Source organism: Camelina sativa, chromosome 14 (genome assembly GCF_030686135.1).
Source record: "Camelina sativa cultivar CO46 ecotype springtype chromosome 14, ASM3068613v1".
In the NCBI taxonomy this organism is placed as follows: Eukaryota; Viridiplantae; Streptophyta; class Magnoliopsida; order Brassicales; family Brassicaceae; genus Camelina; species Camelina sativa.
In genome coordinates, this window is record NC_141893.1 from 14,385,354 (window position 1) to 14,408,673 (window position 23,320).

At 37.2% G+C, this 23,320-nt stretch overlaps 2 protein-coding genes and 1 pseudogene across 18 annotated transcripts; 2 read left to right on the forward strand and 1 right to left on the reverse strand.

The window, feature by feature from the left end:
* The first annotated feature begins 613 nt into the window (after nucleotides 1-613).
* On the forward strand, nucleotides 614-11,329 carry LOC104743635 (ABC transporter C family member 1-like). 4 transcript variants are annotated; one of them, XM_087483729.1, is made up of 28 exons: nucleotides 614-799; nucleotides 1,257-1,691; nucleotides 1,792-1,970; nucleotides 2,075-2,114; nucleotides 2,242-2,398; nucleotides 2,828-2,942; nucleotides 3,026-3,106; nucleotides 3,354-3,378; nucleotides 3,551-3,607; nucleotides 3,832-3,897; nucleotides 4,264-4,338; nucleotides 4,503-4,610; nucleotides 5,070-5,204; nucleotides 5,336-5,442; nucleotides 5,530-5,623; nucleotides 5,978-6,145; nucleotides 6,321-6,461; nucleotides 6,565-6,765; nucleotides 6,947-7,045; nucleotides 7,225-7,377; nucleotides 7,525-7,907; nucleotides 8,148-8,328; nucleotides 8,540-8,863; nucleotides 9,118-9,874; nucleotides 9,980-10,101; nucleotides 10,172-10,417; nucleotides 10,524-10,941; nucleotides 11,016-11,329. In XM_087483729.1, exons 2-28 carry the CDS (start codon nucleotides 1,362-1,364, stop codon nucleotides 11,111-11,113), a joined length of 4,860 nt encoding a protein of 1,619 aa, XP_087339855.1. In that variant the 5' UTR covers nucleotides 614-799; nucleotides 1,257-1,361; the 3' UTR covers nucleotides 11,114-11,329. The 4 variants fall into 4 exon arrangements, with proteins under 4 accessions (XP_087339855.1, XP_087339856.1, XP_087339857.1 ...); XM_087483730.1 differs by having other exon boundaries at nucleotides 658-876; XM_087483731.1 differs by having other exon boundaries at nucleotides 658-799; nucleotides 3,033-3,106.
* A 2,037-nt stretch (nucleotides 11,330-13,366) lies between these two features.
* On the forward strand, nucleotides 13,367-22,048 carry LOC104741638 (ABC transporter C family member 12). Of its 14 annotated transcripts, none has more exons than XM_087483743.1 (28): nucleotides 13,367-13,667; nucleotides 14,023-14,378; nucleotides 14,509-14,687; nucleotides 14,816-14,855; nucleotides 15,047-15,203; nucleotides 15,326-15,440; nucleotides 15,560-15,640; nucleotides 15,746-15,770; nucleotides 15,978-16,034; nucleotides 16,310-16,375; nucleotides 16,500-16,574; nucleotides 16,666-16,773; nucleotides 16,880-17,014; nucleotides 17,122-17,228; nucleotides 17,314-17,407; nucleotides 17,572-17,739; nucleotides 17,886-18,026; nucleotides 18,118-18,199; nucleotides 18,272-18,318; nucleotides 18,396-18,494; nucleotides 18,575-18,726; nucleotides 18,898-19,268; nucleotides 19,371-19,551; nucleotides 19,631-19,954; nucleotides 20,037-20,793; nucleotides 20,884-21,005; nucleotides 21,097-21,342; nucleotides 21,457-22,048. In XM_087483743.1, exons 2-21 carry the CDS (start codon nucleotides 14,043-14,045, stop codon nucleotides 18,677-18,679), a joined length of 2,217 nt encoding a protein of 738 aa, XP_087339869.1. In that variant the 5' UTR covers nucleotides 13,367-13,667; nucleotides 14,023-14,042; the 3' UTR covers nucleotides 18,680-18,726; nucleotides 18,898-19,268; nucleotides 19,371-19,551; nucleotides 19,631-19,954; nucleotides 20,037-20,793; nucleotides 20,884-21,005; nucleotides 21,097-21,342; nucleotides 21,457-22,048. The 14 variants fall into 12 exon arrangements, with proteins under 14 accessions (XP_087339869.1, XP_087339875.1, XP_087339864.1 ...); XM_087483749.1 differs by having other exon boundaries at nucleotides 17,696-17,739; nucleotides 18,270-18,318; nucleotides 21,457-21,772; XM_087483738.1 differs by having other exon boundaries at nucleotides 15,047-15,207; nucleotides 18,118-18,318.
* LOC147928209 (F-box protein At1g30790 pseudogene) lies at nucleotides 22,049-23,271 on the reverse strand (annotated as a pseudogene).
* Nucleotides 23,272-23,320: the final 49 nt, after the last annotated feature.

Below are 23,320 nucleotides of genomic sequence, written 5' to 3' on the forward strand. Positions count from 1 at the left end.
TGGAAACTTTGGGACAGAGAGTTGAAAAATCTTTGGTCTAGTAGGGACTTGCAAGCTAGAGAGAAGTCGTGCTTTCAACTTTGTCTTTCAACTTTGTTACATGCACTGCCATTATTTTATGATCTTATGGATTTAGGAAAAGTCTTCTCATTCATTATTTGTTTATTTTAAGAAAATGATTGTTTTCATTTGATAGCTAAGTAAGATTTAAGAAACATACTAATTGTCAAAGTGTTCGTTGTAAATCTAATACTATCATTTTTCGAATGAAAATGTTTGTAAACTTGGACCATCAACCAAATTGGTCTCGTTACTTTAGAACATCTAGATTTTTTTTATATTGGGTATTCATATTAAATAAATTATAAATTTTCTCATTGAATTAGATAGTACTTTTTCTTTGGGCAAAACAATTAGTACTATTACTTTGTTATTTTCAAAATATACTAAAAAATGGATAAAATCATTATATAAAGTCATCTGGAGTAATATCATCATTATTTAATTTATATATTTTTAAATGAGTGTAAGAAAATTAAAAAAAAAAAAAAAAAGCAGAAAAAAGGTAGTGATTGTTTTACTCATAAAGCTTTTTGACTTTTCGGGCAAAAAAATCTCCAAATATATATATGGATGGATCTCTCTTCATTTCTTTCTGTTAGTGTAAGCAGTGACGCATTCATTTTTTTTTATTTTATTTTCATCTTCTCTATAAAATCTCATTTCTCTCAGAATCTGCCAAAGGAGAGCTTACGCCAGAGAGAGAGAGAGAGTCACCTTTTCTCCGGCCAAAAATGAGGTTCTTCCGTTTACGTCTTTCCTGATTGATTTTTTTTTTTTTTTCCAAATCTCCGGCGGCGAGATTGCACTCTCGAGGTTTTCGTTTTTCTCCATTTCGCTTGCCTTTTATCGATTGATTAAGTCTGTTGTAACAGTGAATCTTAAAAACGAATCGATTACGTGATTTCTTCTTAATACAATACTGTTCATGGATAGATAGAGAGAGAGAGAGAGAGAGAGAGCGCCATCTGACCTTTTTTTGGTTTTTGTTATTCTCCAGAGTTTTATGAGAATCTATGCTTTAAACTGCTTACTTTTGGGTGGTGCTTGTCTCTGTTCTTCCTTTTTTGGGATTAAAGTTTTGTTTTATCTCCAATGCAAATAGCTTTTTCCCAACTTTTTTTCTCCCCATTTGTATTCATTGAGTTCATAACCACAAAATCATTGATTTCTGTATTCTTTTTTTTAAATTGCAGATTGGAGGATTGTTAGTTACTTGTGATTGTGATGTGTAGTGTTTTGAGAGGATAATAAACTTCGAAAGCAGAGGGACTTTTAATTGTGTGTTGAGGAAGAAGAAGATGGGGTTTGAGCCGTTGGATTGGTATTGTAAGCCGGTGCCGAATGGTGTGTGGACAAAAACAGTGGATTATGCATTTGGTGGATACACTCCTTGTGCTATTGACTCTTTTGTGCTTGGCATCTCTCATCTTGTTCTCTTGATTCTGTGTCTTTATCGCTTATGGCTCACTTCCAAGGATCACAAAGTTGTCAAGTTCTGCTTGAGGTCGAAATGGTATAACTATTTTCTGGCTCTTTTGGTTGCTTATGGTACTGGTGAGCCTTTGTTTAGATTGGTTATGAGGATCTCTGTCTTGGATTTGGATGGAGCTGGGTTCCCTACGTATGAGGTTCGTGTAATCACCTCTTTTGCTCTTTTTTTGTTTTTTGTTTTTGTTGCTCTGTACGTTTTATCTGAAAGATGCTGTTGTTTTGTGCTTTCTTTGGCAGGCGTTCATGTTGGTCCTTGAAGCTTTCGCTTGGGGTTCTGCATTGGTTATGACTGTTGTGGAAACTAAAACGTATATCCATGAACTCCGTTGGTATGTCAGATTTGCTGTCATTTACGCCCTTGTGGGAGACATGGTGCTGTTAAATCTTGTTCTTTCAGTCAAGGAGTACTATAGCAGGTTGGTAAATTTGCAATCTATGTGGTTTATGGAAAGTCGTTGCCTTGGTCTGCAGGATGAACTTATACTGTATATGTCATGTTTTTTTTTTTTTTTTTTTGCAGTTTTAAACTGTATCTTTACATAAGCGAGGTGGCAGTTCAGGTTTGCACATTTAGACTCTTTTTTTGCATTCTCGAAACTGCTCTTTACCATCTGCTGTGTCTAAATCAGGCTATAGATGATACAACTGTCTTTTGATAATGACGTTGAGGGTGGCTTTTGGATCCAGGTTGCATTTGGAATTCTCTTGTTTGTGTATTTCCCTAATTTGGATCCCCACCCTGGTTACACCCCAGTGGGGACTGAAAATTCGGAGGATTCTGAGTATGAAGAGCTTCCTGGAGGAGAAAATATATGTCCTGAGCGGCATGCAAATTTATTTGACAGTATGTCACTCTACATTTCTCATTCACCGTTTGAACTTAGTTATCTATATGCATTTCTATTTTATTGTGAGAATCACCACAGCATCTCTGATCTCTTTTCACTTACTACCTATCTAAGTTGGAATTTCTTCTGAGCTTAAATATTTCCCTGAATCTATAAATTTCTAATGGAGTGCTAATAGTTGGTAACCGGTCATTATAAGTGTTTTCAAATCTAAAAAGCGAGTTGTCTATAGTATTTTCTTTTTAACTTCTGCTTCCGTTCTCTATAGAAATGAACTTAGGAAAACTGGAATGTGACTGTGAGACCGAAGTTTTTGCATAGGGGTCATCACTTTGACTAAGCCGCAACATTTTGTATAGTAGATTCTTCAATATTTGTTGAACTTTGACTATTATGTACCTTACCAATATATTTTTACCCCATAGGAATCTTCTTTTCATGGTTGAATCCGTTGATGACTCTGGGATCTAAACGGCCTCTCACGGAGAAGGATGTATGGCATCTAGACACTTGGGATAAAACTGAAACTCTCATGAGGAGGTATTTTTTTTATAAATCATATTTGTTATAATACTGTCTATGACTGGCATGGTTGCGTGATATAATTTCATCTCCTTTTCTAGCTTCCAGATGTCATGGGATAAGGAACTAGAAAAGCCCAAACCGTGGCTCTTGAGAGCACTGAATAGCAGCCTTGGGGGAAGGTAAAGAGAAACATCTTTGCAGTCATGTGTTCTCATATCTTTGGAACTTGAATTGATTGTTTGGGCTTTGTCATGATATGTAATTATGTATGGAAGCATTTGGTTGTAATTGTTAATGCATTATGAACTGTTTTAATGCATGTCAACTAGGATAATAAATGTGTTACTTTTCTGGTCGTAATATGCCAAATATTTCTCATCCTTATGAACTGTTTGTCTTACGGAAACCTGTTTCTGCATTTTGTAGGTTTTGGTGGGGTGGGTTCTGGAAGGTACTTTTGTTTCTCTTTCTTGTTTTTTTTTTTTTTTTTTTTTTTTTTACATTATTCCGTAACAGTCTTTTTCTTTGTCTATATAATAATATTGATGGCTTCGGAGGTCTTATATTTCCTAAATGATGTGTTTTGTAACTGGTTAATTAAGTGTTTTGACATTGTATCATAGATTGGGAATGACTGTTCACAATTCGTGGGGCCTCTTCTACTGAATGAGCTCCTAAAGGTTTGTTCCTTTCCCTTTTTTTCTTTTCCCAGTGCACATTGTGCTTGAACCTGTTTAACACGATGCTCTGTAATTTGGCCATTCACATGGATTGCTCAGATGGATTCATATTTCTACTGGCTAAAATTAGTGTTTAAACGTTCTTGGTAGATTCACAATCCTATCATCCTTTGGATATTATGTTCTGACGATATCTCTTAATGTGGTCTTGAAACTTTTTGCAGTCAATGCAACTTAATGAACCAGCGTGGATAGGTTACATCTATGCAATCTCAATCTTTGTTGGAGTGGTATGCAACAAATAACTTTTATCTCCCCTTCCTTTTTTATCTCTTGCATGGACTTCATAGGAAATATCTATGCATTCTCAATCTTTGTTGGAGGGATATGAAACAAAATCTCTTGTTTCTGTGGCCTCTTTTCTCTCTTGCTAGGACTTCATGGTAATATTGACCTAGGGTAGATTCTACGAATTGTAGCTCCAGTTTTACTTTCTAAAGCTGGCAGCTGGGTATATTTTCTGTCGGATTCGAGAGTTGGTAGTTTTTGTATTGTTAATACTTTTGCATTTTTTAAGGGGTTTTGTGTGGTAGTTCAGGGTGAGACTTTGACCAAGAGACGCCTTAAGCGCTTTATGTTGATTTTGACAATTTCAGGTGTTGGGGGTTCTATGTGAAGCTCAATATTTCCAAAATGTGATGCGTGTTGGTTACCGGCTAAGGTCTGCACTGGTAAGATGAAGTTTCACATCAATTATCTTGTGCTACTTAGTTTTTATTTTTTGTTGCTATGCTTCTCATGTTTTCATTCAAAATATATACTGATTTGTCTGTTGAAAACTATAACAGATGCTTTTAGATTGCTTATTTCTGCTGATGACTTCCTCCCTTAATAGATTGCTGCTGTGTTCCGAAAATCGTTGAGGCTAACTAACGAGGGCCGTAAGAAGTTTCAAACAGGAAAAATAACGAACTTAATGACGACTGATGCTGAGTCGCTGCAGGTATATATCTTTGTTGCCTTTTCCTTCCTTAGCTTTGTCTATTTTTCAATATTATTTTTTACTGCATAGTTGTAAATCCTCTTCCTCAAAATATGAGTCTCAAATGCTGTTTACCAAGACAATCCTCTTCCTGTAAGTTATCGACTGAATCTGAAAGCCAATCATAGGAATCTAAGAGTTCTTTCAATGCGGTTGTAGGAGTTGGATTTTCCTTGATTAGCCAATAAACTTTAATTTGCTTGATATGTAGGCAAAAAGTTACCTTTGGACAATGCTTTTTTTTTTTTTCTTTGAATATAATGTTAAATTAATTCAAGAAAAAAATAGCGTTCTCTTTACAACTTGTCTGATGGTTACTACAACTTTGGACAATGCTTTTATCTAAGCTTTGGCTTGAAATCGAAGTGTTTACCTAGCTGATAGCTGTTCTTATTCCTAATTTTCTCCTGTTTGTGACAGCAAATCTGCCAATCACTTCATACCATGTGGTCAGCGCCATTTCGTATAATTGTAGCGCTGGTTCTCCTCTACCAACAATTGGGTGTTGCCTCAATCATCGGTGCATTGTTTCTTGTTCTTATGTTCCCTATACAGGTTCTTATATCTTTATAATTCCTCATGATCTCTGTTATTTTGATTTTGAGTGCTTATTTCTCGTTTGTTTTCCAATCTCAATTATTTTTCAGATCAATGACTATGATTTATTTTCTTGTTTTCATAACCAGACTGTTATTATAAGCAAAACACAGAAGTTAACAAAAGAAGGGTTGCAGCGTACTGACAAGAGAATTGGCCTAATGAATGAGGTTTTAGCCGCAATGGACACAGTGAAGTATGATATATTGGAACCTGATGTTTCTTTTTTGCATAGTTGGATGTTTGAGGCAATGTTTTAACTCACTAAACCAATACACTGTAGGTGTTATGCTTGGGAAAACAGTTTTCAGTCCAAGGTTCAAACTGTACGTGATGATGAATTATCTTGGTTCCGAAAAGCACAACTCCTGTCAGCGGTATGGCTTGAGTGCAGTGACTGTTATATTAATTGCTTCTAATTCTATAGACTGTATACATAGTGTGCATAGTTGTCTTGGTCATATACTGGTCGCTCTCCTGATAGTATGTATATAAAGACAAATCCAAGCTGCTCGTCGAATTAAATGCCTTTGACCATTTTGAGAATGGTATCCATCAAGAATCAAGATGTGTTGAGGGCATTTTCTCTACTTCTCTAGTTCAGTGAACATTGTTTCAGTTGTCGCGGCCATGTGTAGCAGCATTCTTAACATATATTGCATTAATGTATTTCGATTTCCTCTTTGATGTTAATTTCTGACTCATTTTTTGGTCTTCTGTTTGTTCTGCAGTTTAATATGTTCATACTAAACAGCATTCCTGTCTTCGTGACTGTTGTTTCATTTGGTGTGTTCTCATTGCTTGGAGGAGATCTGACACCTGCAAGAGCGTTTACGTCGCTTTCTCTATTCTCTGTGCTTCGTTTTCCTTTATTTATGCTTCCGAACATTATAACTCAGGTGACTTTCCAAAAGTGTTTCTTGAACCTTGTATTCATGTCCAGTATGATAAATATGACATCAGTAGTAATGATTGCTTCTAATTGTTCTTTTTATATTTAACCTCTACCTCTTTTTGAACAGTCATTTGTCATAAATTTTTTTTGCAGATGCTGACCAAGTTTTACTTTTGTAGATGGTAAATGCTAATGTATCCTTGAACCGTTTGGAGGAGGTACTATCGACGGAAGAGAGAGTTCTCTTACCGAATCCTCCCATTGTACCTGGACAGCCAGCTATCTCAATAAGAAATGGATACTTCTCCTGGGATCCAAAGGTCTTCTTTGTCTATTTGATCCCATGTTCTTACGTCTTCTAGTTTTCGTTATTACATATTGTCATTGAAGTACAAAAAGTGAGCTAGAAGTATACATATGCAGGCGGATAGGCCAACCTTGTCAAACATCAACTTGGACATACCTCTTGGCAGCCTAGTTGCGGTAGTTGGCAGTACAGGAGAAGGAAAAACCTCCCTAATATCTGCTATGCTTGGGGAACTTCCTGCAAGATCTGATGCTACAGTTACTCTTAGAGGATCAGTCGCTTATGTTCCACAAGTTTCATGGATCTTTAACGCAACAGTAAGTTCATATATGCTGCTGTGTTTATAGTATGGTTCTCACTGCGAAAATGTCAAATTATCCTCTTGGCATGATACTAATAATATGTGGTTTTAGATACGGACAGGCAGATTCTGGTTGGTTTTACTAGTGTTTTATCTCTAAGTAATTTTGAGCTGATGATTGTAATTTACATCCGTAGGTACGTGACAATATATTGTTTGGGGCTCCTTTTGACCAAGAAAAATATGAAAGGGTGATTGATGTGACAGCACTGACGCATGACCTTGAGTTACTTCCCGTAAGTTTTGTGCAGAATTCCTTTACCATGTGCATCATAAATTTCCTTAGGTGAATCGAAATTAACATTTGTTGGTGTAAAAAATTGAGAATTGCATCAGATCCATTGATAGCATGGACTTCTCTCCTCAAGTTCTCAGGCATCTAAGTTTGTTTCCTATTCTTTCTCTTGATTGATAGGGTGGTGATCTCACGGAGATTGGAGAAAGAGGTGTTAACATCAGTGGGGGACAAAAGCAGAGGGTTTCTATGGCTAGGGCTGTTTACTCAAATTCCGATGTGTGCATCTTAGATGACCCATTGAGTGCCCTTGATGCGCATGTTGGTCAGCAGGTAAACTAGCCAAAGACTCTTTCAGATAGAACAATACTTGTTATCTTTCAATCTTGCAAATCTTGAATTCTATAACTTTTGTTTCCAATCTGCATGAATATTCTTATTGTTTGCCACCTGATATTTAGAACTGGCTGTTATGTATAGGTTTTTGAAAAATGCATAAAAAGAGAACTAGGACACAAAACGAGAGTACTTGTTACAAACCAGCTCCACTTCCTATCACAAGTGGATAAAATTCTACTTGTCCATGAGGGAACAATAAAAGAGGAGGGAACATATGAAGAATTATGCAATAGTGGCCCATTGTTCCAGAGGTTAATGGAAAATGCAGGGAAGGTTGAAGAATATTCAGAAGAAAGTGGAGAAGCTGAAGCAGATCAAACGTCTGTAAGACCAGTTGAGAATGGAAACACTAATAATGTGCAGAAGGATGGAAGCGAGACAAAGAAATCCAAAGCAGGAAACTCTGTGCTTGTCAAGCGAGAAGAACGTGAAACTGGAGTTGTGAGTTGGAAAGTCCTGGAGAGGTTAGTTGGCGTTTGGAATTTTGCTCTTTCTTTTGGTGTTATTGCGGTTTTTCTTTTCCTATTTATTTTCTACCCATAGTGGAATATCAGTAAATATGGCGCATTCTTATTGGTTCAGCAATATGTCAATCTATCTGTGACGTCTTTTTTTCTATAAATTGTTTGACACCTCCTAGTCATGTTTCCTTGCTAAGCTTCGTATTTAAAGGCCATATTAATGAGAGTACTGAGGTGTTCCAGGTACCAGAATGCACTTGGCGGTGCAGGGGTAGTGATGATGCTCCTTATATGCTACGTCTTGACTCAAGTATTTCGGGTTTCAAGCAGCACTTGGTTGAGTGAGTGGACTGATGCAGGAACTCCAAAGACTCATGGACCCCTATTCTATAATATTGTCTATGCGCTTCTTTCTTTTGGACAGGTATGAGTTGCATTTGGTAAATGTTTGAGTCGTTATATTAAAGACTCATGATCGCATAATAATATATAACTGAACATTAAAAGGCAGATCAGTTAAGAATAAATGTACACCTAGTTTCTTCTGCGCCAAAGTATTGGGAAAAAAATGGAGAAGAAAAGGATACAGAGAGCAAAATGTTTGTGCTAAGACTTATTTCTTTTTGTTTTTTCAGGTCTCTGTGACATTGATCAATTCATATTGGTTGATTATGTCCAGTCTGTATGCAGCTAAAAAGATGCATGATGCTATGCTTGGTTCCATACTAAGGGCTCCAATGGTCTTTTTTCAAACCAATCCATTAGGACGGATAATCAATCGATTCGCAAAAGATATGGGTGATATTGATCGAACTGTGGCAGTCTTTGTAAACATGTTTATGGGTTCAATCGCACAGCTTCTTTCAACTGTTATCTTGATTGGCATTGTTAGCACACTGTCCCTGTGGGCCATCATGCCACTGTTGATTGTGTTCTATGGAGCTTATCTATATTACCAGGTAACATACCTTTTAGACACAATGATTTCTCAATTCATACATCTTTCAAAGAATACAGATTGAGACATCGAAAACTGAGACCAAAAGGAACACTGATAGTTTTAATTCTTCTATTATTTTCTGCATTTTTCACATTAGACTTGAAGAGTTTTTCATGATTATAAAAGTGTGGCCGTCTTTGGTACATCAGTCCTCTAATTTTAACTGTCAGTAAAAAAAATCCAATCATATTACCTGTTTTCTCCTTATTGTAGAACACATCTCGTGAAATTAAACGTATGGATTCCACTACAAGATCGCCGGTTTATGCTCAATTTGGAGAGGCATTGAATGGACTATCTAGTATCCGTGCTTATAAAGCTTATGATAGGATGGCTGAGATCAATGGAAGGTCAATGGATAATAACATCAGATTCACACTTGTAAACATGGCTGCAAATCGGTGGCTGGGAATCCGTTTGGAAGTTTTGGGAGGTCTCATGGTTTGGTTGACTGCGTCATTAGCCGTCATGCAAAATGGAAGGGCAGAGAACCAACAAGCATTTGCATCTACGATGGGTTTGCTTCTCAGTTATGCTTTAAGTATCACCAGCTCCTTAACAGCTGTACTGAGACTCGCGAGTCTAGCTGAGAATAGTTTAAACTCAGTTGAGCGTGTTGGAAATTATATCGAGATACCATCAGAGGCTCCATTGGTCATTGAAAACAATCGTCCACCTCCCGGATGGCCATCATCTGGATCCATCAAATTTGAGGATGTTATTCTTCGTTACCGCCCTGAGTTACCTCCTGTTCTTCATGGGGTTTCGTTCTTGATTTCTCCAATGGATAAGGTGGGAATTGTTGGAAGGACAGGCGCTGGGAAATCAAGCCTCTTGAATGCCTTATTCCGGATTGTGGAGCTGGAAAAAGGAAGGATCTTGATCGATGAATGTGACATTGGCAGATTTGGACTGATGGACCTACGTAAAGTGCTCGGAATTATACCACAAGCGCCAGTTCTTTTCTCAGGTACGTCTCCCATTGCTTATGGTATTTATTTTTTTAAACGACTGCTTCTGATGTTTTATCTTTCTTAAAAGTCAAAAGAATACTAATATTGTCGTTTGTATCTAGGTACTGTGAGATTTAATCTTGACCCATTTAGTGAACACAATGATGCGGATCTTTGGGAATCGCTTGAGAGAGCACACTTGAAAGATACTATACGCAGAAATCCTCTTGGTCTTGATGCTGAGGTACTTCAGTTAAACATTTTCCCTTTAGAAAGTCTCTTGTGTTCGGTAATAACTCAAAATGTTTGATCAGGTATCTGAGGCAGGAGAGAATTTCAGTGTTGGACAGAGACAGTTGTTGAGTCTTGCACGTGCATTGTTGCGGAGATCTAAGATACTTGTTCTTGATGAAGCAACTGCTGCTGTTGACGTTAGAACTGATGTTCTCATCCAAAAGACCATCCGAGAAGAATTCAAGTCATGCACGATGCTAATCATCGCTCATCGTCTCAATACTATCATCGACTGTGACAAAGTTCTCGTCCTTGATTCTGGAAAAGTACGCAGACTTCATGTCCTACACTATTTGCATCAATCAAACCCTACTTTTGAGATCTGCTTTATGTCTTCAACTAATATAAAAATTGATATTCGTAACACCTCAGGTTCAGGAATTCAGTACACCAGAGAATCTTCTTTCCAACGGAGAAAGTTCTTTCTCGAAGATGGTTCAAAGTACAGGAGCTGCAAATGCTGAGTACTTACGTAGTATAGTACTTGAGAACAAACGTATAAAAGATGAATCATCACAAACTTTAGAAGGTCAGAGGAAATGGCAAGCTTCTTCCCGTTGGGCTGCAGCTGCCCAGTTTGCTTTGGCTGTGAGCCTCACTTCATCTCACAACGACCTTGAGAGCCTTGAGATAGAAGATGATAGCAGTGTTTTGAAGAGAACAAAGGACGCCGTCGTCACTCTACGCAGTGTTCTTGAAGGGAAGTATGATAAAGAGATTGAAGACTCTCTTAACCACAGTAACATCTCTAGAGAGCGGTGGTGGCCATCTCTTTACAAAATGGTCGAAGGTAAACGCTATTCTTAAGATTCTGCTGATACGAAATGTTGAAGGTTCTTGATCTAATAATATGTGTACTATCAGGGCTTGCTGTGATGAGCAGATTGGCGAAGAACCGAATGCAACACCCAGATTACAATTTAGAAGGGAAATCGTTTGACTGGGACAATGTCGAGATGTAAACAAACGTTGAAAGGCTTACAATTTACTTGGACCTTAAAAGTCCCATTTTGATGAACTTTTCTATTTGTGTTGCTTTGGATACACGGAACAAAAATGCCCATTTTGTTGTGGTGTAACTATATATGTAGTAGGCTACGCTTCTTTGAGAAGGAGAGTTTGGGTTAGGATTGGATGATAAAGACAACACAATTGGAATTCAATTTTCCTTGATCCCATCATTTGATCCATTTTTAAAGCAAATTTGCAAAGAAAAAAAAACATGGTTTTGAACTCATGGACAAACCAACCCATTGGACAAAATTTCTGAATATAGGACCATGGTTTAATAGGAGAAATGAATTAATGTAGAATTATTGGGTAGGACTTACATTATAGTTAAATGCCATTGAACTGTTGTTTTTGTGGTTTTTAATAAATTGATATTCATCAATGAAATAAAAAATGAAGCTGAACCACTCAAGAGCTAGTTAAATATGAAGTTGTGATTAGGTCATAGGGACTTGTGACTGGTAGATATGGAAAATATATTCTAAATATTGTAGTAATAATTTTTTTTTTGTGCGAAACTGGTAGTATCACCTAATTGGTATGATATCTGGTATGATATTCATTTATCATTTTAAATAATTTATATGATCAGTATAATATTTAAATATAATTATCCATTTATAAAGTCTATTTTATTTTATAAAGTCTATAAACTCTATTTATAAAGTCTATTTTGTTTTGTGATCCAATAGATGAATATGTAAAGATCAATATAATATTTATTTTAGTTATGATTTAAGGTTTTTGAAAACAAAAAGAACTTAATTACAAAAATTTGGTCTTTGTGATTTAATCAAAATGAAAAATGATCCTCAAAAGAAATCATATTTAACTGGAAGTAAAATATATTAAAAAAAAAAAATTAAAATACCATTTAACTAAATTCTCTAAAAATGAAACGTTAGTATGAAATCTAGCACTATAAATTAAATTGATGAGTGAAAAACAAAAAAAAACCAAAAAGATAGAAGTTCATATAATTTTATAAAAAAACTAATATAGTTTGCCAGTTCAAAAGTAATATTTTCAATTTGAAATATTATGTGAGAGTGTCGAGTTTATATCAACAAAACAACCAAATCATGTGAATTTTGATTGAGCCACTTGGTATTCCTTTTCTTTTAAATTAAAACAAATTAAAATATTTATTTATAATTAACTCACTTTTAACACTTATGAAACAAGAAAATCCAATATCTACGAATAAAAGGAAAAATCTTAAATCATTTCCTGCTTCTCAAAATTAATTTTGTAAATCGTTACCAAATTGAAAAGAACTTTGTTTTTTTGTTTGAATATTAAAAAATGAAAAAAAAACTTTGTTTAATTTAATATTGGGAAAAAATCCGAAAAATACGCCATCTAATTTTTTTTTGCCGTTTAATTCCTCTAGTTATTAAATTTCCTAAAAAATATCTGGTTTAATTTCCGTTGTCTTTAAAAACTTTTATTTTATTAATAACAATAGATCTATACTTACGACATAACGACTGTTAACTCTAATGACGGAAATGTTAACCATGGTTAAACTATAACTCCACGTGCTTAATTAGAGAGAACTAAAGATATTGTTACCATCTTCTTCTTCCCCTAAATCGATTTTGAGTTTTAGAACCTTATAATCCTAAATATTACAATTGAAATTAACAACGGTTTCATACCTCATCTCTCATTCGATTCTTGCAACGAACACACCACACAATCAATCAGAACCGCAACTACTTAGACGGCAACTATCATCGCAATGAAAGGAATTCGAGATTTGAAGTTTGAGAAGAAAAATCGCTTTTAGGGTTCTAGGGTTCTAAAATTCGAAATCGATTTGGGGGAAGAAGAAGAGGGCAACAATGTCTTTAGTTCCCTCTAATTAACCACGTAGGGTTATAGTTTAACCATGGTTAACATTTCCGTCATTAGAGTTAACAGTCGTTATGTCGTAAGTATAGATCTACCGTTATTAATAAAATGAAAGTTTTTAAAAACAACGGAAATTAAACCAGATATTTTTTAGGAAATTTAATAATTAGAAAAATTAAACGGCAAAAAAAATTAGATGGCGTATTTTTCGGATTTTTTCCCATTTAATATTTCACATTGTCAAATGATTAATTTTCGTCTCTATTAAGTACTATTACCTAATCACCCATTTCTGACAAACGTCAATGGTGCGTAATAAATAAATGTTTTTTTCTTTCTCATAAATCAATCACACACGTAAATCCAACAGAGTTACACTTACAGACACACAGATATCGGAATTTGCGATTCGTCTTATCTAAGAGAATCCTTTTCTTTTAGTGGGTTTTGATTAGTACTTATGATTACGAAGAAGAACCAAACAGTGACTGGTTCGTCGTTACGCTGCTTTAGTGTGTGTTTCTCGGGTTGGGTTGGCTTTTCCTACCCAAAAGTCTCCCTTGAACGCTACACTGCTCAGTGATTGTGAGATTATTGGCAAAGCTTCAATCTTTGGGGGTCTTCTTGGAAATATCACGAAGCCAAAGTGTAATTTCTTTTCTTTTTCTTCTTCTCCCTAATTCATCTCTCTGTTTTAGTAGCGTTCAAGTTGATTTGGGTCTTTTAAGGTCACTAAATTGGTACTGCTGCTAATGGACCCTCGTAAAGGTTTTAGCTTTTTACAACTGAGTTCGATGCTTCTGGAACCTTAAAGGTTAAAGGGGCGTTTTTTTTTCCTTAAGTTTCAAGCCATGATAATCGACTAGTGTCAATTCTTGCTTATAATAATAATCTTTGACAGTTGCCTTGGTTAAAGTTTTCAATTTGGGCATGAAACAGTGTGTGTTGTATTAGCCTTTTTGTATAGTATTAAGAAAATGCCTTTTTGTTTGTTTGCTTCCAGTTTGGGTTAGATTAAAAAAGATGGGTTTTGAAGCTTTGAATTGGTACTGCAAACCAGTTGCAGATGGAATTTGGGGAAAAGCAGTGGATGGTGCCTTTAGAGCTGACACGCCGTGTGCCATTGACTCACTAGTGATGCTTGTTTCTTACCTTGTGCTTCTGGGTTTGTGTCTCTACCGGATATGGATCATCTTCTACAATACCAAAGCTCAGATATATGTTTTGAGGAAGAAATATTATAACTGTGTGCTTGGAATATTGGCGTGTTACTGTGTTATTGAGCCTATTCTGAGATTGGTCATGGGGATTTCACTCTTTGACATTGATGAAGAGACTCGTGGTCTGCCTCCCTTTGAGGTGACTTTAAATGAGTAACTCTGATTCGTAATCATATGGTCGTTTAGAGATTAACTTCATAAGCCCTTCTTGTTGATATGAAAGTTGTAGGAAAGAAATGAAATAGGATTCTGGTGTTATTCAATGGCAGGTTGCATCTTTGATGGTAGAGGCATTGGCTTGGCTCTCCATGCTTGTTTTGGTTGGGTTGGAAATTAAACAATATGTCAAAGAGTTCCGATGGTACCTGAGATTCGGTGTTGTTTATGTCTTGGTTGCTGATGCTGTCCTGCTGGACCTTGTGTTGCCTCTCAAGAACTCAATCAATAGGTTTGTTATTGTATATCTCAAAACTTTATTTGTATTTTCTAACATATTTTGGAGTGGGAAAAAGTTTGGGGCATTGGTGGATTTATCCCTCAATTGCATAATAAGATTTCCTCTATTTGCTATTGCAGAACTGCTCTATATCTCTGTATCAGTTCGAGATGCTCCCAGGTGTGTTAGAACAACGTACTTACATATAAGTTTGCAATTTATTGTTCTCGGAAATCACATCCAAATTCTTCAAACTTACCGAAATATCTGTATAGGGAAAGATGTAAAGTACGTTATAGATAGCTCGCTTGTAGAGGAGGCTATCCATGTGCTAATAATCAAGTTCTTGTTTCATATGGTTTCTGTTTCAGGCTCTTTTTGGAACTCTTCTTTTTATATATATTCCTGATATTGATCCTTATCCGGGTTACCATATTCTAAACGATGAACCATTAGACAATGTTGAATATGTTGCACTTCGCGAGGGAGAGCACATATGTCCTGAGCGACGTGCCAGCATATTTTCCAGTAGGTAGCCCCGGAACTGATAAACTAAATTTATTTAATGCTTAGTCTATTGGCAAATGACACTTGTTTATATGATAGCCATGGTCTCTTATTATACTACTGATTTGGATTTCTTGTCTTAGGAATATACTTTGGTTGGATCACGCCGCTTATGCAGTTAGGCTACAGAAAGCCTATAACTGAGAAGGATGTTTGGCAATTAGACAAATGGGACCAAACAGAAACTCTTATCACAAGGTACAGAAGTGTTGCTGCTTGGCTTCTGCCTTCTGCACTATATCTTCTTTTATATATATGGTAGAAGATTTAATTGAGAATCAAGAACATTCTTATTCACTGTATGAGTGCTTTGACAGATTCCAAAGATTCTGGACTGAAGAATCACGGAGACCAAAGCCATGGCTTCTCCGAGCACTAAATAGTAGCCTTGGTCGAAGGTAAAAGCTGATGATTTTTCTAAAAACCGTCTATTCCATGTAATTTTTCCTTAAAGCCACACATTATAGACACTGGCATTAATTTTCTCTTTTCCATCTTTGTAGGTTCTGGTTGGCTGGTATTTTCAAGGTAAGGATACTGTGGTTTAGTTGTCGTGCTATTTGAATGATGGTTGCTTAAACTTGTGATCTTGCCTCTCGGCTGGCTAAAATAGATCCCAGAAAAGCTTTTGATTGTTATTTTCCTGTGCATCAGGTTTTACCTGCATCCACAGTAATGTTCAATTCTGTATTTGACAACCCTCAAGCAATTTATTCATTTTTTAGCGTGTTGTAGATTGGAAATGATCTTTCTCAATTTGTTGGACCAGTGATACTGAGCCATCTATTGCGGGTAAGGTCTCTTTCTGCTTAATTTTTACTAAAAAAAATATTGCATAGTTTTTGGCCTATGTGTAACATGTACTCAACAGTAATTACTCATTGTTTTTGAGGTTTTACGTATATATAAATGAGAAATAACGTAGTGACATATAGTTCTCATACATGAGTGATGAGCTCTTATCAATAGGCTCTGCCGATTCTTATCTCACATTTTTAACAATTTGTCCCGTTTTACTTTGGTTTATTCAATCTAACTTAAAAAAAACTTTAAATCATTTTATTTAGTCAATGCAAGAAGGTGATCCAGCTTGGGTTGGATATGTCTATGCTTTCATAATATTCATTGGGGTGGTATGTATCACAAAATTCGTCACTGATCTCTAAAATTATATTGGTTCATTTACATTTTCTCCAAACTGTCATGTTTGGTTTCCTACTCCCCCATAATTTTCTCTCTATTTCAATTTTATTTCAGACACTTGGAGTGCTTTGTGAAGCCCAGTATTTTCAGAATGTTTGGCGGGTAGGATTTCGGTTGAGATCAACTCTGGTAATTTTGGCGAAACGTTTATTTCCCTCCGACTTGTATGATCAGTTTAGTCATCTTTATTCTCCAACTAATTATGCTAGTTACTTTGTAGGTGGCAGCTATATTCCACAAATCTCTAAGACTAACTCACGAGGCTCGCAAGAATTTTGCTTCGGGAAAGGTCACAAACATGATAACTACGGATGCTAATTCACTTCAGGTATACTTAGGTTCAGTTAAACGTTCCGTCTAACTCTCTCAGTTTGATACTACTTTTGAACAACTATGGATTTGCAACTGTTAACATAGTCTCCTGATTATTTCAGCAAATATCGCAACAGCTACACGGCTTATGGTCTGCTCCATTTCGCATCGCTGTGTCTATGATTCTTCTCTATCAACAACTAGGAGTTGCTTCACTTTTCGGTTCATTGATTCTGTTTCTCTTAATTCCTCTCCAGGTATTTAGCTTCATTCTGTTGATAAACCTATTTTAATATTGTACAAGCTTTGTGGTAAATGCATATGTTCACATACAAGTCCACCTATTCTATTTCTTGATAAACAGACTCTGATTATAAGCAAAATGAGGAAACTGACTAAAGAAGGACTCCAGTGGACTGACCAAAGAGTCGGTATCACAAATGAGATTTTGGCATCCATGGATACTGTAAAGTATGATTGATAATTTTCATTGCTTCTTTTTCAGGTTTTTTGAGTTAATGATACATTATTAAACTAGTTATTCTACTATTTTCAGATGCTATGCATGGGAGAAGAGCTTCGAGTCTCGGGTTCAAGATATGAGAAACGAAGAGCTCTCATGGTTTCGTAAAGCGCAGTTACTATCAGCTGTATGACTCCTTATCTTTGATTTTATACTGCCTGCCATTTCTCTAACACATTTCGACAGGATTTACGTATCTTGTATGCACTTAAATTCCGTATATGACTTACATTTAGGGATAAGTCTTCCACATTAAACAACTTCATCCCCAAACGTTTTTTCCTCTTCCAGTTCAATAGTTTTATACTGAACAGCATCCCGGTAGTTGTGACTGTGGTTTCATTTGGTGTTTTTGTTCTGCTTGGAGGAGATTTGACACCAGCAAGGGCATTCACATCTCTTTCTCTATTCGCAGTTCTAAGATTTCCTCTCAACATGCTACCAAATCTACTAAGTCAGGTTATTTTAACAATCATACCCTCCTCAGCTGTTCCATATACCTCTGTTAAGTTTTTAACTATTAATTTAATAGTCTGCATTTGATCTATCATGTGCCAATGGATTTACTCTTTATATTTACTTGTCTTTGCTACTTCTCTACTTAGGTTGTCAACGCAAATGTTTCACTACAACGCATTGAGGAACTGCTTTTAAGTGAAGAGAGAATTCTATCACAAAACCCACCTCTTCAACCAGGAGCTCCAGCCATTTCTATAAGGAATGGATATTTTTCATGGGATTCAAAGGTCAATCCTCAAAAGATGCAATATTAGTTTCTACGATGCACATTTTATAACTTTCTGAAGTATTCACGGTGTTTTGCTCGAAATTTCTCAGACAACAAAGCCCACATTATCCGATATCAATTTGGAGATACCAGTGGGGAGCTTGACTGCCATTGTTGGTGCAACTGGAGAAGGTAAGACATCACTTATTTCGGCGATACTGGGGGAGTTATCTCATGCTGAAACCTCAAGTGTTGTTATTAGAGGCTCCGTAGCTTATGTTCCTCAAGTTTCATGGATCTTCAATGCCACTGTGAGTCGCCTTTCCTTTCCATTTGGTCAGTTAGTTTGGCGAGAAGTGTCCCCAATGCATGTGTTAATATATTGCAGGTGCGTGACAACATTTTATTTGGGTCAGATTTTGAGTCTGAAAGATACTGGAGGGCTATTGATGCGACTGCCTTACAGCAAGATCTTGATTTGCTTCCAGTTAAGTGGAATGAAAAACCTAGACAGCCTGAGTTTATATAACATTTCTTAGTAACTTCCTAAATTTTGCTTATGATCAGGGCCGTGATCTTACTGAGATTGGAGAACGTGGGGTGAATATTAGTGGAGGGCAAAAGCAGAGAGTTTCAATGGCTAGGGCAGTCTACTCAAATTCAGATGTTTAATATTCGATGATCCCTTGAGTGCTTTAGATGCTCATGTTGCTCACCAGGTATTCTTATGGTTGATCCCTTACATAAATGATAATCTCTTCAAGCTAACATAAATTGTATCGATAATTATGAGAAACCCACCTTTACTTGATCCCACAGTTACAGTACTTTATTTCTGAGTAATTCTGTAAGGTGCATCTAAGGACAGGCTTCACTGAATCAATTAACAGGTCTTTGATAGCTGTATGAAGAATGAGCTGAAGGGGAAAACGAGAGTACTTGTCACAAATCAGCTACATTTTCTTCCTTTAATGGATAGAATAATTTTAGTCTCCGAAGGAATGATTAAAGAGGAGGGAACCTTTGCAGAGCTGTCAAAAAGTGGGAGTTTCTTCAAGAAACTAATGGAAAATGCTGGAAAAATGGATGCCCAAGAGGTCGATACAAACGACGAGAACATTTTGAAGCCCGGTCCTACTGTCACGATTGATGTGAGTGAAAGAAATCAGGGCAGTACCAAACAAGGGAAACGGAGAAGATCCGTGCTTGTCAAGCAAGAAGAACGGGAAACTGGCATCGTTAGTTGGAATGTTCTGATGAGGTACTTTGCTCAACATTCACTGGTTCATCCGACTCAAAATATTGAACATTTCTTTATATTCTATACACACAGATGACTAACAAAATGCTTTCTAACTTTCAGGTATAAAGAAGCAGTTGGCGGCTTATGGGTAGTCATGATTTTATTGGCATGCTATTTATCTACTGAAGTTCTCCGAGTTTCAAGTAGCACATGGTTAAGTTTTTGGACAGATCAAAGCACGTCAAAGAGTTATAGTCCCGGTTTCTACATTGTCGTATATGCACTTCTCGGATTTGGTCAGGTTTGTTTCTGTAAAAGACTGAGATCTTTAATTTTGACAAATCACACGAAGTTGACGACTTTTATGGTCATTGTTTCAGGTGGCTGTCACGTTTACCATCTCCTTTTGGCTGATCACATCAAGTTTACGTGCCGCCAAAAAACTCCATGACGCGATGCTGAGTTCTATTCTTCGAGCTCCTATGCTCTTCTTCCACACTAATCCAACTGGACGAGTAATAAACCGATTTTCTAAGGATATTGGTGATATAGATAGAAACGTGGCCAACCTAATGAATATGTTCATGAACCAGCTATGGCAACTCCTCTCAACATTTGCACTAATAGGTACTGTCAGTACAATTTCATTGTGGGCAATAATGCCACTCCTAATACTGTTCTATGCAGCATATCTCTACTATCAGGTACTTCCTTCTTCAAATACATGGAGAATTGCTGTTAGAACCATATGATCCTCTTGGAATTAACATCTTTTGTGATTTGTAGAGCACATCCCGCGAAGTTAGACGTTTGGATTCCATTACTAGATCACCTATTTATGCTCAGTTTGGAGAAGCTTTGAATGGTTTGTCAAGCATTCGAGCCTATAAAGCCTATGACCGGATGGCAAAGATTAACGGAAGATCCATGGACAACAACATAAGGTTCACTCTTGCAAATACGAGCTCAAATCGTTGGCTCACTATAAGATTGGAGACTCTAGGGGGTATCATGATTTGGTTGACTGCAACGTTTGCGGTTCTGCAAAATGGGAATGCAGAGAACCAAGCTGCTTTTGCATCTACGATGGGTCTCCTTCTTAGTTACACTTTGAATATCACTACTCTGTTAAGTGGTGTTTTAAGGCAAGCTAGCAGAGCAGAGAACAGCTTGAATTCTGTTGAGCGTGTCGGTAACTACATTGATCTTCCTTCTGAGGCTTCAGAGATAATCGAGAACAGTCGTCCAGTATCTGGCTGGCCTTCAAGAGGATCCATTGAGTTTGAAGACGTTCACCTGCGTTACAGACCCGGGCTTCCTCCAGTATTGCATGGACTATCCTTTTTTGTTTCTCCAGGTGAGAAAGTAGGAGTGGTAGGAAGAACTGGTGCAGGAAAATCTTCCATGCTGAATGCATTGTTTCGGATCGTGGAAATAGAAAAGGGAAGAATTATGATTGATGACAGTGATGTGGCTAAGTTCGGACTGACAGATTTACGCAGGGTCCTAAGTATCATACCACAATCACCAGTTCTTTTCTCAGGTTCGTGTTTAATTTAAGACAACATTGTAACTTGTAAGTATATATTCCTGCATTCTGTTAATCATTATGAGAATCATTTCTTTATTTTAGGGACGGTGAGATTCAATATCGATCCATTTAGTGAGCACAATGATGCTGACCTTTGGGAGGCTCTACAAAGGGCGCATATAAAAGATGTCATCAGCAGGAATCTTTGTGGCCTAGATGCAAAGGTGTAGTTTTAATCAGAGCTTTTATTATTAGCATTGTTTGTGTTTGTTTTGTTATGATTGAGATTATTGATCAAACTCTCACTCTGTGAAGGTCTCTGAGGGAGGTGAGAATTTCAGCGTGGGGCAAAGGCAACTGCTAAGTCTAGCACGTGCATTGCTAAGAAGATCTAAGATCCTTGTTCTCGATGAAGCAACTGCATCTGTTGATGTCAGAACAGATTCTCTGATACAGAGGACCATCCGTGAGGAATTCAAGTCTTGCACAATGCTTGTTATCGCTCACAGATTGAATACCATCGTCGACTGTGACAAAATCCTTGTGCTTAGTTCTGGTCAGGTAATGCCAGGATTACTATTCATGGAACTCACTTTATTATATCTTCTCGTAAGATATGGATAAAGGACTTCGTTACATAATAAAAACTATGGGAAATGTCAATATTTTTTTTAGGTTTTGGAATATGATAGTCCACAAGAATTGCTATCAAGAGACACAAGTGCCTTCTTCAGGATGGTTCATAGCACCGGACAAGCAAATGCTCAGTACCTTTGCAACTTGGTCTTTGAAAAGCGGGGGACTGGAATGAGTCTGGGTGGATAAAAATGGTCACCAGCCTTCCAAAATGAGTATATAAGTTCCGGTTTGTGACAAACGACAATGGAAGTTGCAATAGTCACTTTTCATGATGATGGTCAAACGTTTGCTTGGACCTAAAAGATGATGGTCAAACATTTAAATACAGAGTGCTTGGTCACTTTTCGTTTCATGATGATGGTCAAACCTATTGCAACTTCCATTGTCGTTTCATGATGATGGTCAAACATTTACCAGAGTGCCAAAGTCAGAGCATTTACCAGAGTGCCAAAGTTACAAGGAGATAGTCTTATGCTAAATAATTTAGAGGTAAACCTAAAAGATGTGCTAGCATGAACAACACGCCTTTTAATATTTTTGTGTACATATGACCAACAACTTTGGGGCAGATGCTGAGATGGAGAAATTAAAAATTAAGATCCTGGAAGAAAGGGATACATAAAACAAATTACAGAGAAGCAATACTTTCGACGTGCTCGGCTGCGATGGAGACGTAACATTTTTCAGTAAAATACTGAGTGATTATTATTCCGTAACGGCGCCTAAACTGTTCATCGTCAGCAATTCCTAGGAGCCTAACTCTTCTGATGTCTTTTCTATCAACATTGTAGTAGAAAATGTAGAATGGTTGTAGGAGCCTAACTCTTCTGAGAGGAATTTTGGTGCAATAATGATTTCACCAGCCTTGTTAGTGCCCGGGGAAGTCATATACATACCTGTCCCCAAAGAGAGAGGAAGCTCAAACGTTTTCTTGGACCAATCATGTGTCGTCACATCCTCTAGTATCCATAAATCAAACTACGGAAATCAGCATAAGGGTTTCTTGCAACGGAAGCTAACTTGCCTCTGTATTCGATGAGAATTGATTCACCCTCCCAGCAAACAACAGGCATAGGCGCTTTGATAAAACTGATCGTCTCAAATCTGACATCAAAACACATAATCACCGGATCCTTTCTATTTCTTGGGGACCAAGCACCATAATACACAATACCGTTGATGCATACTGATTTGGTAACAGCGAATAAGGCGGGCTGGTAACCTTAGTGCGTGTCCATGAATGAAGAAGGCCCTCCCCCTCAAGTGTTAAAACCTCGTGCCGGAGAAAATCAGGAGGCCAGTAAGGATGAGACACCATGGTCAATGCTTTGAATTGATCTCCAACAGGATCGTATCCCCAGAATGTGCGTGGCCCGGCACATGGTAGGATAGTGTATTTGTTGGTGCTGGGGTTACAGACAATGAACGTACGATTCTTAGTAAACCCGATTAAGCCATGGACGGAAGGAAGCATAGTAGGCGCCCGCGGTAAAGTTTACTGGTATTGTCATATCGAGGTTGGTTGCCAAAGAAGAAGATTTCTCACATTCGTAGGAAGAGGAGAAGACCAACGTACACCTGTCTGATGCACCCAAAGCGATTATAAACCGAGATGATCGGATCGTGGAGGACATAGCGTTGTAAGAACTGACGAAACTCTGGCTTCGGATGATGGAAGACCAAATCTTCGACACGCATTGGAACTTCATAAGAGACTTGGCAGGCAGTCTAGTGAGTATCTCAATCTCTAGGTCAAGGGGAACTTGTCTTCTGTCTTTCTCATCGTCCTCCTTCATCAGGAACTTGGCAGGCAATCTACTCACCGAAAACATTCGCCGGTATTGAATTTAGGGTTCCCTCTTTTGGTTGGGGATAGCTATCTTTTTTAATAGGGTAAATT

What these genes read in the sequence shown, in the direction of transcription:
- LOC104743635 (XM_087483729.1), top strand. Translation starts at nt 1,362, where the DNA reads ATGGGGTTTGAGCCGTTGGATTGGTATTGTAAGCCGGTGCCGAATGGT. An exon ending in TAAGCGAGGTGGCAGTTCAG is followed by an intron (nt 2,115 to 2,241) that starts GTTTGCACATTT and finishes TTTTGGATCCAG; the next exon opens with GTTGCATTTGGAATTCTCTT. An exon ending in TTCCGAACATTATAACTCAG is followed by an intron (nt 6,146 to 6,320) that starts GTGACTTTCCAA and finishes TTACTTTTGTAG; the next exon opens with ATGGTAAATGCTAATGTATC.
- LOC104741638 (XM_019236151.2), top strand. Translation starts at nt 14,043, where the DNA reads ATGGGTTTTGAAGCTTTGAATTGGTACTGCAAACCAGTTGCAGATGGA. An exon ending in GGTTGGCTGGTATTTTCAAG is followed by an intron (nt 15,771 to 15,977) that starts GTAAGGATACTG and finishes AGCGTGTTGTAG; the next exon opens with ATTGGAAATGATCTTTCTCA. An exon ending in AAGCGCAGTTACTATCAGCT is followed by an intron (nt 17,408 to 17,571) that starts GTATGACTCCTT and finishes TTCCTCTTCCAG; the next exon opens with TTCAATAGTTTTATACTGAA.